Source organism: Lactuca saligna, chromosome 4 (assembly GCF_052625555.1).
Source record: "Lactuca saligna cultivar CGN05327 chromosome 4, ASM5262555v1, whole genome shotgun sequence".
Taxonomy (NCBI): Eukaryota; Viridiplantae; Streptophyta; class Magnoliopsida; order Asterales; family Asteraceae; genus Lactuca; species Lactuca saligna.
In genome coordinates this window covers 244739069-244756044 of record NC_136420.1, presented here as the reverse complement: position 1 = coordinate 244756044, position 16976 = coordinate 244739069, and the positions used below count along the sequence as shown (strand labels likewise).

Genomic DNA, 16976 nt, shown 5'->3' with positions numbered 1-16976 from the left:
AGTCTCTAAGGCATACCCCCAAAAAGAGATTGGTAACGAAACTCGACTCATCATAGAGCGAACCATGTCCAAAAAGGTTCGATTACGCCTCTCAGCTACACCATTCAGTTGTGGTGTCCTGGGAGGAGTCAATTGTGAGACAATTCCACACTCCTTAAGATAGTCAAGGAACTCGGTACTAAGATACTCACCACCTCGATCGGATCGAAGCATCTTAATGTTCCTTACCAATTGATTTTCTACTTCCTGCTTGAATTCCTTAAACCTTTCAAAGGTTTCGGACTTATGTTTGATTAAGTAGACATACCCATATCTACTAAAATCATCAATAAAAGTCACATGATACCGATTAGCATCCCTTGTGGCGGTTTTGAATGGCCCACATACATCAGTATGTATTAGGTCCAACAAACCTTCACCCCTCTCACAAGTTCCAGTGAAGGGTGATTTTGTCATTTTTCCAAGTATACAAGATTCACAACTATCATCTGATTTGAGGTCAAATGATTCCAAGACTCCACTCTTTTGGAGTTGGCCTATGCGTTTCTTGTTTACATGTCCAAGACGACAATGCCACAATGATGCTTTATCTAGGCTAGTAGAAGAATCAATATACAACACATTATTTCCTAAGTTGTCTACAATCGACACAGTTTCATACACGCCATCACAAGGTAATGCTTTAAAATAAAACACATTATTAAAGAAAGCATTAATACCACCACATTCATTATCAAACGAAAAGGTAAAACCTTGTTTGTACAAAGCATGAAAAGAAATAATATTCCTCGCCATTTCAGACGAGTACACACATTTATTCAAATCTAATTTTAACCCATTATTAAGAAACAAAGTATAAACTCCAATCTTGGAAACAGGTGAAGCCTTCCTATTCCCCATGATTAAGTTTATCTTCCCGTGCTCCACATCCTCACTTCTTCTTAGGCCCTGCAAATCAGAACATATGTGAATACCACATCCTGTATCAAGCACCCAAGAGTTAGAATATGTTGAGTAATTAGACAATATAGTGTAAATACCTGCATAGGTGGGTTTCACTTTCCCATCCTTTAGATCCTGCAAGTACTTAGGGCAGTTTCGCTTCCAGTGTGCCTTTTCATGGCAATAAAAGCATTCAGCATCCTTGGGAATGGCAGAAGGAGTGACAGAACCGTTCTTAGTCTTTGATGAGGAGCCTTCAAGAGACTTTCCCTTGGTACCCTTCGAAGGGTGCTTCCTCTTTTTCCCTTTGCCTTGCCCAATAGCTAAAACAGGGGTAGAAGTCGGAGTAGGAGTAGTAGAGGTAACAACCGCTTTACCCTTAAGACTGGTTTCAGCGGTCTTCAAGAGTCCTTGAAGCTTGCTGAGTGTAACTTCCTCCTTGTTCATATGATATGTCATTCGAAAATGATCATAACAAGAAGGCAAGGAGTGCAAAATGATGTCAATTGCCAACTCCTCGGGGATGTTAACATTCAGCTTCAGCAAACGGTCCACATACCTTTGCATCTTTTGCATGTGGCCCGTGACAGATTCACCGTCCTTCATGCGGGTAGTTATTATGGAGGAGATTATTTCATACCGCTCTTGACGAGCACTCTGATGGTACCTTTCCATCAGGTCTTGGTGCATCTCAAAAGGGTAGAAATCTTCATACGACTTTTGGAGCTCGGCTGTCATCGTGGCCATCATGATACATGCCCCCTTAGTAGCATCTCTCTCATGAGTCCTGAATTCAGCGATCTCCTCAGGAGTAGCAGTAGACTCATCAAGTTCTTTTAACTCCTTATCGAGGACATATTCCTTGTCCTCGTAACGAGTAACCATCCTGATGTTCCTAAACCAATCCATGAAGTTGGAACCATCAAAGATGACCCTCCCACAAAGATTCATGAGAGAGAAAGAACCAGTTGGGTTAGAGCCTGAAGCATTAGTGTTGGAAGACATCTGAAAGAAGAAAGTAAGTTTAGATTAGATATTTAGGATCCTTAATAAGACACCCAAATGTAATATTAAGGCTAGGATCCAATCACAATATATTACACTTAGAAGAGGGATGCCGTAATCTAAGTAATAATATATTTGAAAGGTAGGTGAATGATGATTCACCAATTTCCACCATGAAAACGAAATGATTTATTAGGTTTAATTGGATTTGAAATTCCTAGATTCTTTTTAGATTCATTGAACTTTTCAATGGCATGTTTCAATCTCGATTGTGCCCTTCAAGTTTTGTGACTGGGATGCCGAGGATCACAAAACAAGGTGTGAATAACCATGCTAATTCACTTGGTACTCTTAATATTATCACCTAATCAATGTGCCGGTTAACCACACACGCTCCATTGATCTATGACAAACATTAAGTCACCCTTCGTGATCCTTACTAGTCCTAGTTAGTGTGCCGGTTAACCACACACGCTCCACCAACGACTTGGTAAGGTACAAAGTGTGAATTCCATGGATTAGCACCATGTTCACATTTTCCTAAAATAACTAAGATTGGGAATTAAAAGAGTTTAGTTATTTTATAATATTCATTATACTTTTAATGAGGATTTAAAGTCATTGTTCTACCCGTTCGGCTAACGACCCTCCACCGATCAAGCAAGCGGTGGCTGAGAGTATACACCCATTAAGTCGCCATTTTATAGGCAACAACCTTATACCCACCTTATAGACCGGCTTCGTGAATGAGACCTACTAACGGTAAAACGACTTATTCTTATACATATATATAATAATTAACCATTAATGTTATAAATAGTATAAGGGTTGAATTTTAACTATTAAAACTCTAAGGTTTGGAATTAAAGTTTATTAAAGTGTGTGAAACTTTACAAATTCCAAAACTTGAGGGCAAGTTTTGTAACTTTGCAAAACTCTTCATTTCATAACTTATGAATTAAAGGTTCATAAAAATGAAGACTCTTCATTTTCATGTAACTTATGTGTTTTAAGTGTGTGTTAAATGAAAGTGACCTTTGGTAATCCATAACTTGAGGACAAATTATGGACTCCATTAAAACACATAAATGATAAAGAATTAATCCTAAACAATTCAGCAAATAATTCCTATCATTTTCTAAATTCATAAGAACATGAACATCTAAATTCATAAGAACATGAACATGATCATCAAAAATTCAAGAATTATATGAACACATAAAATCATGGAATTTTGATATATGCTATTGCAAATGGATTAGAACAACCATTACACCAACTAAAATAAGTTTTATAACACCAAAACAGTTTAGGGTAATGTTTCTAGTCCATTTCTAGCAGCAAAAGTTGAGAATCTGCACTCTTTCGATCCTACTCGTCGAGTGCATGAACTGACTCGTCGAGTAGGTTGAATTTTGCCTTGGACTCGTCGAGTCCCCCCAATGGACTCGGCGAGTCCACCATGCAGACAACAACGATTTCGACTTTTTTCACTATTTTGCATCAAGTATCAAACAAGCAAGCCTAGGCTCTGATACCACTGTTGGGTTTTGAGCAATCTAACACTTCCTAAGTGTGCATGCAACCCTAATAAACCTTGGATCTATGTTTGTCTAAATACATGCAAAATAATAATTTTCCAAGGTTTATAACCTATCTAACATGGCATGGGGAACATTTCAACATAAAAGAGTTAGAAGAGATTACATACCTTTTGGTGAGTTTGGTTCTAAGGAGTTTGAGGGCCAAGCACCAATAGTGTGAATGCCTCAAATGGAATCACAAACACCACAAACTCTTGGAAAACTTTGATGAGAGTATACACCTTGTATAAATCGGCCACACACATGCACACACACACACACTAGTTCACTAGTTTTCTCATAAGCTTCATTTCATGCTCCATAAGCATGCTTATATAGTGTGCATGGTTAGGGTGAAACCCTAATAACCCATGTCTTTTCCTTTTCCAAGGATCCATGGGTTAAAAGCTCCATGGATCATCCATGGACTTCCACATAAGCCTAGCCCATTAACAAATGAGTATTAGCCCACACTATATAAAACAAATAGCCCATAATTTAATTAGTATTCCTTTTAATCTCTAAATTAATTCATAATTAATTTAAGACTAAAACTAATTAAATAACGTAACTTCATATTAATATATTATAACCCATAATATATTAATAAACATATGTGTATAACTCTCATAAAATTATCCATAATAGTTTGGATGAGATGCAACCCAAATGGACCATACCGGTCGGGTCAAGTATATACCAAATAAGTTATGGACTTAGACACCTTATCCAACAAACCCCACCCCTGTCTTGGCAATCGGGAAAGGTAGAGGGAAGAAGAGGGAGAGCTATTCGAAGGGTACCACGGCTAGGATCCTTGATGGCTCTTCTTCATGTAACAGCCCGAAATTTCCAGGTATTTGTTTTTTTGGCTTATTTTTGGGAATTGTGAGTGGACTCGGTGAGTTGGAGCTCGAACTCGCCGAGTAGGATCGCGGATTTGGGCACGGGTTCGCGTCCGGACTCGACGAGTCCAAGAGTGGACTCGGTGAGTCCACGCTGTGTGGTGAAACCCTAATATCCGGGGTTTCAGACCTATTTAAAGGGCCTTATGGCCGTCATTTGTGCTCACCCAACCCTTAGAGAGAAACCCTTAAGTGCTTGAACGTTTTGAGAGAGAAAGGAAGCATTTCTTGACCTTGTGTGTGTCATTTAGCAAAGAAGGAGAAGATTCTAGGCAAGAGGAAGCAAAGGAGGTTGCTATTATGTGGATTTGAAGCTTAGATCATCGATCTAGAGGTATGATTTCGGTTTATCTTCTGTTTCGTGAAGTATAATGGGATTTAGGGTTTCGTATGGACATTTTTGGGTTGATTTGATGCCAAATAGTTCCCTTCTTGTGTTGAGGCTCTGGATCTGGATCCATAGAGGTCCACGGAGCCTCACTCATCAAGCTTTATGTATAGCAATGGAGTTTATGACCTTGAGTTGTAGTATTTGAGACAAAAACATCATATATGGTCATATAGAGATTGTATGTGCATCAAGATAGTGACTTTACATGCTAAATAAGCTTGGAAGGGCTGGATCTATGGGTTAATGGACTGGAACTGACCTTATGAGCAAGTTTGAGTCATTGCATGGCACGGACTCCCCGAGTCTGAAGAACAGACTCGGCGAGTAGTATGAATATTGCCCGACCACACAGCGAGTGGTCTTGCCGAGTTGGGGAGGGTTGACTCAGTGAGTCGGGGGGGAAGTCAGAGTGGACAGCTGGACTGAGTCAATCTGGACTCGCCGAGTTGTTCTTGAGACTCGGCGAGTTGAGTCGTGGTGGCCCCACAACTCAAGCCAGGTGGAACTCGTCGAGTTAGGAGAATACTCGACGTGTCAAGGGAGGATTCCAGGGAAATCAGTGTATACGCTCAGACTCGCCGAGTCGCTATAGTGCACTCGCCGAGTCTGGTCAAAGTTGATCGTTGACCGTTGACCAGCATTGACCTAAGGTTACTTGTTAAAGAGTAGTCAACCTTAGTTGGGAAAGTGTTAATTAGAGACGTATTGTGATTTAGGAGGACTATAGCTCGGGAGATCGAGCGCTAGTGATTTCAGGATTTACGACTTACCGAGACACGCGAGGTGAGTCTTCTCACTATACTTTACCTTGAGTAGGTAACCAAAGTTATGTGATATAGTATTTGTATGCTAGGTATGTTATATGTTGTACTGCATTATTTCTATGTGATTTATGCTGTACATGTTTACAGAGTTAGAACCTGAGGGTTTACAGAGCTTGGGTGCACGGACCCACAGAGTTATAGCCTCGAGTGGCTAATATGTGTTATGTGTGGTATTTTGGGGAACTCGCTAAGCTTTGTGCTTACAGTGTTTGATGTTATTGTTTCAGTTACTAGTGACGACCACGGGATGGCGCCGGCTTGATCCGTACACACGCACGGAGTTTATACATTTGTGATCTTGGGATTTTGTATTTACTTGAATTGGATAATTAAATATGGTTGTTTTCTGAATATTAAATGAATTATGTTTTATAAAAATTTGAAAATTTTGTTTTGAAATTTACGGTGTTACAATTTGGTATCAGAGCGTTGGTTTGAGGGATTCAGATACACCTTCGGGAGTATTTGAACACAAACTGAGGATTTGGAAAAATATTTTCAAAAGAGAATTAAACTTTTCTAAGAGTAAAAGATTTTTAGAGATATTCAAGGAAGAAACGTGTGTACGATCAGTCAGCGCTCGAACGGTGATTTCCCAAAATACCCTCATATTATATTTTTATGATGTATTCTCTTGCTAGAGTAGGCTAGGTATTCTTATTAGGACTAGAGTGCCCTGATTTGTGATTCCTTAGCCTAGGGAGATGTGAGTTGCTATGAGATGCTTGAGAGCGAATAGGTAGTAGCGAGGAGCTTATGAGAGATATGTTAGAGAGTGATAGAGTACTTGGAATTTGGGATCCGAAGAGGAGGATTTGGGGTGGGTACTGAGACGGTGTCGACAGTAGTATTGGGCCCGTACTACTGAAAGCACCGGGGCGGTGCATGGTCCAAGTAAGAATCTTCGAAATACCAAGGATCAAGGAGGGATGGGTTGTCGAGTATGAGTATGCTCGAGCGGATTCTAATTTATCGTATGTTGTATTTCAGAGGTTGATCATGGTGAGGACACATCATATGCCGGAGGGTGTTGGGGCTAGTGATGAGGAGATCCAACAGATCATTCATGAGGAGGTGGCTGTGGTCATTAGGGCAGAGATACCGGAGATGTTCGGGTCTATTAAGACCGCGCTGATTGAGACCTTCGACGAGTGTTATGCTGCTCTTTTTGAGGCTGCGGTTGCAGCCGCCACTGCAGCTGTTGCTGCTGCTAGGCCGCAGGGTGGTGATGCGTTGCTATTCTGGGAGTTCAGCAACACGAAACCACCGGAGTTTGATGGGACCCAGGACCCGGTGGCGGCTATGAGATGGATTTTTGACATAGAGGGGTGTTTCTTCACTTGCTCATCTCTAGAGCATTTGAGAGTACGGTTCGCGCTGAACCAGCTTCGCTTGGGAGCGAAGGACTGGTGGAAGTTTGTCACAACACACTTTTCGCCTGCTGAGCTTGCGGCACTGACCTGGGAGACGTTCACTTCCATGTTCCGTGATGAGTACGTTCCCCAGGTGGAGAGGGAGCGTTTGGCCCAGGAGTTTCTGACCCTCAAGCAGGGCACTGAGTCTGTTACGGTGATTACAAGGATGTTTCACGAGAGGGTGATTTTCTGCCCTGAGCACGTGTCCACTGAGCAGGCACGTATGAGTCGATATTTGAGTATTTTGAGACGGGACATTCGGGAGTTCGTGGCGAACTCCTCATACCGGACATTTGCTGAGCTTCAGGCAAATGCCCGAAAGAGGGAGATCGAGCTGGAGACCTAGGCTAAGGAGGAGGCTGAGTCTCATGGGAAGGATCGGCGACCGGTAGAATTCCAGCCGGCAGCCAAGCGGGCCAAGCTCGCTGATCCCAAATCAGGGAGCCAGAAGGGCCGCACTTGTGGAAAGTGCGGCAAGGGTCATGATGGAGTGTGTAGAGCGGCATCTTGCTGCAAATGTGGCAAGGAGGGGCATATGGCCAAGGACTGCCCCAAGGGGTTTGTAGTATGTTTTCACTGCAACCAGACCGGACACCGGAAGGTGGAGTGTCCGCAGTTGCGGGGATCAGCTCACGGAGCACCTCAGGGATCTGCCCCTGCTGCCATCAGAGCTACTAGGAGTGGGTCAGTGAATGCCGAGGCGCCGAGGGCACGTGGGAGAGCATTTCAGTTGACCGCGGAGGAGGTCCACGCAACGCCCGATGTCATGGCTGGTATCTATTCTTTCGTGTATTTATTATAATGTTGAAATATTGTGCTTATATTATGTTATACGTAGGTACTTTTCTTGTGAATTATGTACCTGCCTTGGTATTATTTGACTCGGGTGCGAGTCGGTCCTTTGTATCGTTGGCTTTTAGTCAGCACATCAGTGTTAGTCGCGAGGCGCTGAGTCGGCCTCTGAGAGTTTCCATAGCTGACGAGAAGGCAATATATGCCACGGAGATGATCCGTGGGTGCGTACTCGAGATTTTCGGTGTTGAGCTCCCGATTGATTTGGTTCCTATTGCCATGGGGGATGTTTGTGTCATCGTGGGCATGGACTGGTTGAGCAAATTCGGTGCGGTTATCGACTGCGAGCGGCAGCTAGTGAGCATACGAGACCCTAGTGGGGGAGTTCTTACAGTGTACGGCGAGGGTACCCATTCTGGATCAGCATTTTGTTCGGCCGCTAGGGTGAGGAAGTGTCTACAGCAGGGCTGTAAGGGTTTTGTGGCGTACGTGTCAGATACACGGGTTGATTCCAGGAGGTCGAGGTCGGTGGAGGTGGTTCCTATAGTGTGTGAGTTCCCGAATGTCTTTCCAGAGGAGTTGCCGGGGGTGTCTCCCGTGAGGCAAGTAGAGTTCGGTATTGATTTGGTCCCGCGGGCCGTGCCTATCGCTAAGGTGCCTTATCGTCTTGCACCTCCAGAGATGCAAGAGTTATCCTCGCAGCTTCAGGAGTTGCTGGGGAAAGGGTTTATTCGGCCGAGTAGCTCGTCGTGGGGACCGTCCATTATGTTTGTAAAGAAGAAGGATGGTTCACACCGGATGTACATTGATTACCGGTAGTTGAACAAGCTGACGATCAAGAACCGTTACCCGTTGCCGAGGATCGATGATTTGTTCGACAAGTTGCAGGGAGCATCTTGGTTCTCCAAGATCAATTTGAGGTCTGGATACCATCAGGTGAGGGTACGAGATGAGGACGTCCAGAAGACAGCATTTAGGAAGCGTTATGGGCATTATGAGTTTGTGGTGATGCCTTTCGGGCTCACCAATGCTCCGGCAGTGTTCATGGATCTCATGAACCGGGTATGCAGGCCGATGTTGGATCGGTCGGTGATCATATTTATGGATGACATTTTGGTATATTCGAGATCTTGGGAGCAACATGAGGAGCATTTGAGGGAGATCCTCAGAGTTCTGAGATCGGAGAGGCTTTATGCCAAATTCTCCAAGTGTGATTTCTAGTTGCGAGAGGTCCAGTTCCTAGGACATCTTGTTAACCAGGATGGGATATTGGTCGATCCGGCCAAAGTGGAGGCAGCGATGAGTTGGGAGGTGCCGAGGTCACCCTCCGAGATCAGGAGTTTTCCAGGGTTGGTCGGTTATTATCGGAGATTTATCAGGGATTTCTCTATGATCGCAGTGCCACTCACTAGGTTGACCCGGAAGGGTGTTTCTTTTTCATTGGACCCCGAGCAGCAGGCCTCCTTTGAGACGCTTCGCCAAAGGTTATGCGAGGCCCCGGTGTTAGGCCTCCCAGAGGGAATGGAGGATATTGTTGTATACTGCGATGCATCGATTTTGGGGTTCGGAGCGGTACTGATGCAGAGAGGGCATGTGATAGCGTATGCATCGATGCAGTTGAAGCCTCATGAGTCGAGGTATCCCACCCATGATCTAGAGTTGGGGGCAGTGGTGTTCGCCCTCAAGATTTGGTGCCATTATTTGTATGGGGTTCGGTGTACGATATACACGGACCATAAGAGTCTGAAGTATTTGATGGATCAGCCCAACCTAAATATGCGGCAGAGGAGGTGGTTGGATGTCGTTAAGGATTATGATTGTGAGATCCTGTACCATCCGGACAAGACTAATGTGGTAGCCGACGCCCTGAGCCGTCGGGCGGAGAGTGCCCCGTTGCGAGGTGTATGTTTGCGTTTGACCGTGATGACTCCAATGCTGGACACCATACGAGGAGCACAGGCTGAGGCAGTGAGGTCGGAAAACCAGAAGAGAGAGCGAGTTGTTGGATTGGTATCGGAGTTCGTTACCGATGGTCGGGGGCTTATGACTTTTCAGGGGTGTATTTGGGTACCGTTCGTGGGAGGTGCGCATGCCATTTTGATGGAAGAGGCTCATCGGTCGAAATTCTCGATCCATCCCGGGGCCACTAAGATGTATTTGGATTTAAGGAAGGAGTATTGGTGGCCCTGTATGAAGAGAGATGTTGTGTGGTTCGTTGAGAGGTGCTTAACCTGCCGTAAGGTTAAGGCCGAACATCAAAGGCCGCATGGTAAGTTGCAGCCATTGGAGATTCCCGAATGGAAGTGGGAACAGATCACCATGGATTTCATCACCAAATTGCCAAGGACTGCTCGGGGAGTTGATGCAATTTGGGTGATTGTGGACAGGTTGACGAAGAGCGCTCACTTCCTTGCCATCAGTGAGAGTTCTTCTGCAGAGAAATTAGCGGAGATATATGTGAGGGAAGTGGTATCTCGGCATGGGGTGCCGATCTCGATTGTCTCCGACCGGGACGTGCATTTCACTTCCAGGTTCTGGAAGAAGTTCCATGAGGAGTTGGGTACTAGGCTGCATTTTAGTACTGCATATCACCCCCAGACAGACGGACAGAGTGAGCAGACGATTCAGACCCTCGAGGACATGCTCCGAGCATGTGTATTGGATTTCAGGGGAAGTTGGGATACGTATTTGCCATCGGCCGAGTTTTCTTACAACAACAGGCATCATTCGAGCATCGGTATGCCACCCTTTGAGCTGTTGTACGGTAGGAAGTGTCGGACCCCCATTTGCTGGGGAGAAGTTGGGCAGCGTGTTATGGGCAACATGGAGATAGTGCTTCAGACGACAAAGCATATCCAGCAGGTCAGACAGAGGTTACTGACTACTCAGAGTCGACAGAAAAGTTATGCGGACAGACGTCGGTCCGAACTTGAGTTCCAGGTCGGTGATTTTGTGCTCCTGAAGGTCTCTCCTTGGAAGGGAGTGATCCGATTCAGGAAGAGGGGCAAGTTGGGGCCCCGATATATCGGACCATTTCAGGTAGTCACGAGGGTAGGCAGGGTAGCCTATCGCTTGGATTTGCCAGCAGAGTTGGGGCAGATTCACGACGCTTTCCATGTGCCGCAATTGCGGAAGTGTATAGCCGATGAGTCGGCAGTGGTTCCATTGGATGATATTCAGGTGGATGCGAACCTGAATTATGCTGAGAAACCAGTGGCCATCAGAGACAGGAAAATCAAAGTTTTGAGGAACAAGGAGGTACCTTTGGTCTTAGTTCAGTGGCAGCATCGGAAGGGGTCCGAGATGATGTGGGAACCGGAGCGTGAGATGCGAGAGCAGCATCCAGAGTTATTTGCAGAATGAGACTTCGAGGGCGAAGTCTAATTCTAGTGGGGGAGAATTGTAACAGCCCGAAATTTCCAGGTATTTATTTTTTTGGCTTATTTTTGGGAATTGTGAGTGGACTCGGCGAGTTGGAGCTCAAACTCGCCGAGTAGGATCGCGGATTTGGGCACGGGTTCGCATCCGGACTCGACGAGTCCAAGAGTGGACTCGGCGAGTCCACGCTGTGTGGTGAAACCCTAATTTCTGGGGTTTGAGACCTATTTAAAGGGCCTTATGGCCGTCATTTGTTACCAAAAGTCAATAATCAGCTTTTTATGTATGTATATCGGTATTCAATCAATAGTTTACTTGAAATGTGGAAGTTTGACCTCAAAAGTCAATACTTTCTTTTATTAGTTGTTCTTAAAACACAAAATTCATCGAGTTTCTTTTCAATTTAACATGGAACACTTTTTACTTGTAGATCATGTAGCGAAGATCAGTTCCCTAGATGAATTTTTAATAAATGTATATGAATTTTGAAGTAGAAAAGTAGCATGTTTGACCTACAAAAGTCAAACTGCAGCTTTTCTTCTAAACTATACTTTTTCCTGTAAATTAAACAAAACCCAAGACGAAATCGTATGTATTCGTACACAAGTAGAATCTCTATTAGTTAACAACCATTAAATATCGTATTTAAGTGAAAAGAACGAACAAAGTTTTAAAATACACCCATGAAAATGTATTGAAAACTCACAACTTACCAATGGATGAAGCTTTAACCACATGGGATCGTCTCGGAGATATTCCAGTAACCCTAGACTGAGAAAATTGAAACGAGGTTCTTCGAAGTGGATGAATGGTTGAAAATTTCGAAGGAATTGGTTGTTGATCGGCAAAAATCAGCTGGAATTGTGGGGTTTCAGAAATTGGTCTCTTGAGGTACGAGAGAGAAGCCATGGAAATCAATCGGAGTATTTGGTCAATTGGTTGTTGATCGGCGAATATTTTGAATGTTTCGATCGAATTTGAAAGATGACAATTGATAAGGTGGTTGCCGGCCGTCGGAGTGTCTGTTTATGGGGAAAGTTTCAATTTGGTCCCTGAACAATACTATTAGTAGTACACTTAACGCTTGTCCCTAAACGAAGAATTTAAAGGAATGCAAGACAAACGCAAATTATTATTAGAGTAAATTACACTCTTGGTCCCTGTGGTTGTCTATGTTTAACACTTTTGATTTTTGTTGAATAGTTTGATAACAATCAAGTCCCTTCGTTTAAAAACCCTAACCGAAGGACTGTTGAACTTTAAAAAAAGACAATTTGCCATTCTTTTACATTAATGAAAATAATGATACAGAAGGTCTAGTTTTTAAAAACACTATTTTTTTTACATTATATTATATCAAAATACCTTTTTTTTTGCCATATAACATCTACAATGCCCCCACGAGAACTACCAAACCACCGCTAAAAGTTTTCAGTAATGTGGTGAAATATCTAAAATGCCCTCAACCTAAAAATATCTACACACCAAAATATCAATAAAGCATACACAACCACCATCATTGCCACCGTAAAGGACGTAATGAAAATAAAAAGCAAACAACAATATCACACATCATTCATTAATGTAATTGAAATTTATATATAGTTGGTGACAAAATGTAGCAAATAAGGATAAACAATTATATAAACTAGCAATCCGTACACATAACCAATAACCACAAGCAATTTATGCATATACACATCCCAACTTAAAATGTCGTAGATGCGCTTCTAAATTGAACCAGTGATTTAACATGAAGTCTTCTTGATGCAGATCAAGACCCGATAGCAGACGTCCCGAGCCTGCTTCATGAAGACCCACTCGACGACCCGGTTGATCACTCTTGAACCCATGTCAAATGCATGGGTTATTTCAAACAGGAGATTTCGTGCAAGGCCCTCGCAGCAGGAAGAGGTAGTTGTCATTTGAAAGAAAACGCTCTTAGTTTTTATAAGGTTCCAAACCTTTGCACCCTGATGAAAAAGGCCTTTCTTTTCTATCTTATTAGTAAAGCCTAAACGTCCTTATTGAAGCCTAGCTAACGAGAAATCAAAGCGATAACGCACCTTTCCTAAGATTAGAATCGAAATAGAAGAGAAGGCCTTTCTTTCTCAAAGTAAACTTTCCCCCTTCCCTTCTTGCTTTAGAAAGATTGCAGCTAGCGTGCTGGACTAATCTAATAGAAAGTCAAGGCTCTTCTCCTGTTCTACGAATCTACAACTCTCTTTACTGAGCAAGACTCCATCTATATCCCTACTAGTGGTTATTCTTTCCAGGCCATTTGTTTGACAGCTTAAACTAGACCCCACTTTCGATTAGATAGGTTTCGGTCTTAATCAAGATAGGTCAAGGGCGCGTCCGAACGGTCGGTAGCTACTTAGTCTCATCCGAGAGTCTAATCTCCTTGTACTGCTTTTTTTCATTTCAAAATAAAAAAGGTCGATTTAGGCTCCTTCCCTTCCCATAGCTGCGGTAGCAGGTACTACGAGCCCTCTGTCCCACGCATTTAACCGGCGTGGTTCACCATGTCCAGCAGAATGTGCCTTAGAGCATTATATTATGAAGACTGGAGAAAGCCCTATATTGATTGTATTTCTTTTCTGGATCAAAAAATCCTCCCCTCTGAAACAAAAGATGTAGTTGGAATAAAGAAAAGGGCATTTCGCTTCTTTGCTAAGCAAGGAGAACTTTACAGGAAGGGCTATAATGGCCATCCTCTCCATCCGGATGTGCAGCAGGTTCTCGAGGAAGCCCACGCCCCAGGACATATTGGCGGCGCAAAGATATATGATCACCTGATGACCCTGGGGTACTATTGGCCAACTATGGAGATAGATTCAGCAACATTTGTTAAGAGGTGCAAGGTTTGTCAACTACATGGCAACCTCATACATGCTCCAGCCGTGGAACTCCCTACCCATTTAAAACTTGTGCCCTCGATTTCATCGGGAAAATAACCACTCCCTCGAGGGGAAAATGTTTCATTTTAGTAGCAACAGAGTTGTTCACCAAATGGGCAGAAGCAGTTTCACTACGCCGAGACAACTCTCCTTCAAGTTGAGCCAATGTACTTGTAGCTTTCTCGAGCGCTGCTGAAGTCTGGGCGTACTCCTCGAGATGATGGGTATCAAATCTTGCCTTGGCCACTGCACCCAGCCTGGCATGAACCCATCTCAGATCAAACCCAAAGCACCCCTCCATATCTCGAACGTCCTTCTGAATGTCTTCAAAGACATCAGCTGGTACCTCCCCCATTACATAAGCAAAAAAGTTTGAAGATTCTTGGGAAAAGCATGTCTACCGCGTATCCTCGAAGTTCTCTTCTCTGGGGTTGGCAAAAGTTTAAGGGTAAGCTGTCCAGATGGATTCCATAAGAATGGACGTGGTGCGTTGAACACTAAGGCCTCTCCACTCGACGTAATCAGGATTTAGACTCAAACAAACCCAACTAAGACCCGAGGACACCTTCTGCTCGGAGGGCACAATCCAGCATTTCTTACAAAGTCTTACAACGGATGTGAGCTTAACAACCCTCGTGCCATGCCCAAGCCCTTACCTTCGCCCTATACCGAAAGATATTAGTTCATTGATCAACTACCACTTGATCCCCTAGGTAAAGGAATTTCTCTAAGGTGCCAAAGAGTCCCCTCCTAATAAGTAGGGCTTTGCTGGTCTTGCAAGCATTCGTCTACGTTTGCTCGCAAAACTGCTAAGGTTAAGATAGCCAATCCCGTTTTGTTTCAGCAGAAACGAAGAAATTTCGAACAGTGTATTATAGTCGACGGGCCTCTAGCGACGATCGGACCCAGATAATCAATGTATTCATCGTGCCCCCCCTGGTTCGGTGAAAGAATTTAGATTTCCCGATGAGGTAGCCTGCTGGGACTTTGCTATAAAAGGGATTAGCGGCTTAATGCATGGATTTGAGCTGTGAAAGGCCTTGTAAGTGCCTTGCTCATGCCTTCCCGCCATACTATGTCAAAGAGCAAAAAATGCACTCAATGAAGGCCACGATCGATAGTAGGGGTTTCTGTCTCAATTAACAAGCCCAGGGATCACAGACGAGATCTAACCTAGTGGTTTCGCTTTAATTCATTAACTATACGAAGATCTTATTTCTTACCTACTAGATCGATTGAAAGAAGCCTTCGGGTTATAGTCAACTCATAAAATACTCTCCTAAGGAGATATTCTTTCTATCCATAAACAGAAATGGGGAGAGATTCCTGCTTGCCTACTTCGCGGATCGAAGGGAGAAGACCTATTAAAAAAAAACAGACAAGAGAAGAGATCAAGATGACTACCAAATTCATACCAGAATCCTTGATTGTACTAGCTTAAAATCAAGACCACAATGAGAGACATTCGATCCCAGAATTAGCTCTATCCCACCTCCAATGAGATGTTTTAAGCATATGGGTTAGTGGCAGTTGAATGAAACTAGAAAGAGTGGCAGTTAGATCCTTGAAGGGAAAGGACTTGGCTTCATCTCCCACACCGGTTAGCAACCGAGATAAGAGTGAAACTAAAGTGGGAAGGAGATGAGGATCCGGATTCTATATTCCATTTTTTTCTTTTTAGTTTGAGTGAACACCCGGTAGCCAATCGATCAGGACTAGGAGCTGCACCAAGACGGATTAGTTCGCCTTCGGGTTCTTAAGAAGAAAAAGAAGATCCCGGAGTTCTCTTTCTAGGTTGAGGAGATTGCTTTTACTTTCTTGTTAAACCTACCCGAAAGAGAGTGAGTGGTGGATTCAGAGAAAAGCTATTCTTCTTAGCAGTTTCACAAGTGAATGGAATGATTCTTCCCCTGAGGGTGACTTCACTACCTGGATTCTCATCTCTTGAACTCGTTCTGACAGCTAGTTTAATGGCACCGGCATCTCATCTAGTCTAGATCGATTCCCTAAGAGCTTCTTCTCTAGCAGGCAATTTGGCCCATTTTATCTTTCCTGGTAATAAGGAAAGGCCTTTCCCTATCACGACCGCCTTCCTTTATTCGGAATTCATTCGTCTCAAAAGAAAGAGCTAGCGAACCACACCAATTCCATTCCAATTATCTCTGATAGAGCAGGATAGCTGCCATCAACCCTTTAGAGCGAGGGCCCTCCGAGACCAATGCAGAAGGAATAAGAGCCTTTATGCCTTGAGCCTTGAGCGAAATCATTGACCTTGCGCCTGGTTTGATTAGGACATTGCCGCATTTCATCTCAAAGAGGATCTAACTCTTTCTTTCCGGCTTAGCCGAACTACTTGGCTCGGATCAATTCACTCTTTCTTTATCGCAAGCAAATAGCCAAAGAGCTGATGAAAGAGCACCGTCTTCTCTTATTCCTGAAAACATCTTCAGAGCAGTTATTAAAAAAAGACTAGCATCTCTAACAGGAAAAGCAAGCAAAGACCTCCCCTTTGGTTTGGTGGCCTCCTTCCTTGATAAGAGTGAAAGCAGAATCAGAATCAGACTCTTGGACGTGGGATCTTGCCTAAATAAATTTCCATTGAGCGGGGTAAGTCTAAAAAAGCATTTCACCGGCACTCAGCCCTTCCCCCCTTACTCCAAGAGTCGAAACAGCCTCTATTCCTTCAACAGCAGTTAGGCCTTTTTCTAATCCTACAGCCCTTCTCCCAAGAGTTTCAGAAAAGGCTACCGACTTGGCCTACTTTGACTACGCTATTCTTCTCATTTCGAAAGAAGAAAAAGTAGCCCCGCCGATGACAACAGATTCAATAGCTGGGGATCT

The 16976-nt window shown here is 43.7% G+C and overlaps 1 protein-coding gene across 2 annotated transcripts; it reads right to left on the bottom strand.

Annotated features, from left to right (window-relative positions):
* Window positions 1-725: 725 nt before the first annotated feature.
* LOC145039079 (uncharacterized) lies at window positions 726-12306 on the bottom strand. Of its 2 annotated transcripts, none has more exons than XR_013679719.1 (2): window positions 11949-12306; window positions 726-948 (listed from the first exon to the last, which is right to left on the bottom strand). XR_013679719.1 is itself a non-coding variant. In XM_078987213.1 (2 exons), the coding sequence occupies exons 1-2, from the start codon at window positions 1945-1947 to the stop codon at window positions 932-934; spliced, it is 924 nt and encodes a 307-aa protein (XP_078843339.1). In that variant the 5' UTR covers window positions 1948-2351; the 3' UTR covers window positions 726-931. The 2 variants fall into 2 exon arrangements, 1 of the variants encoding a protein (XP_078843339.1); XM_078987213.1 differs by lacking the exon at window positions 11949-12306 and adding an exon at window positions 1041-2351.
* Between the last annotated feature and the right edge of the window lie 4670 nt (window positions 12307-16976).

What these genes read in the sequence shown, in the direction of transcription:
- LOC145039079 (XM_078987213.1), bottom strand. Translation starts at nt 1,947, where the DNA reads ATGTCTTCCAACACTAATGCTTCAGGCTCTAACCCAACTGGTTCTTTC.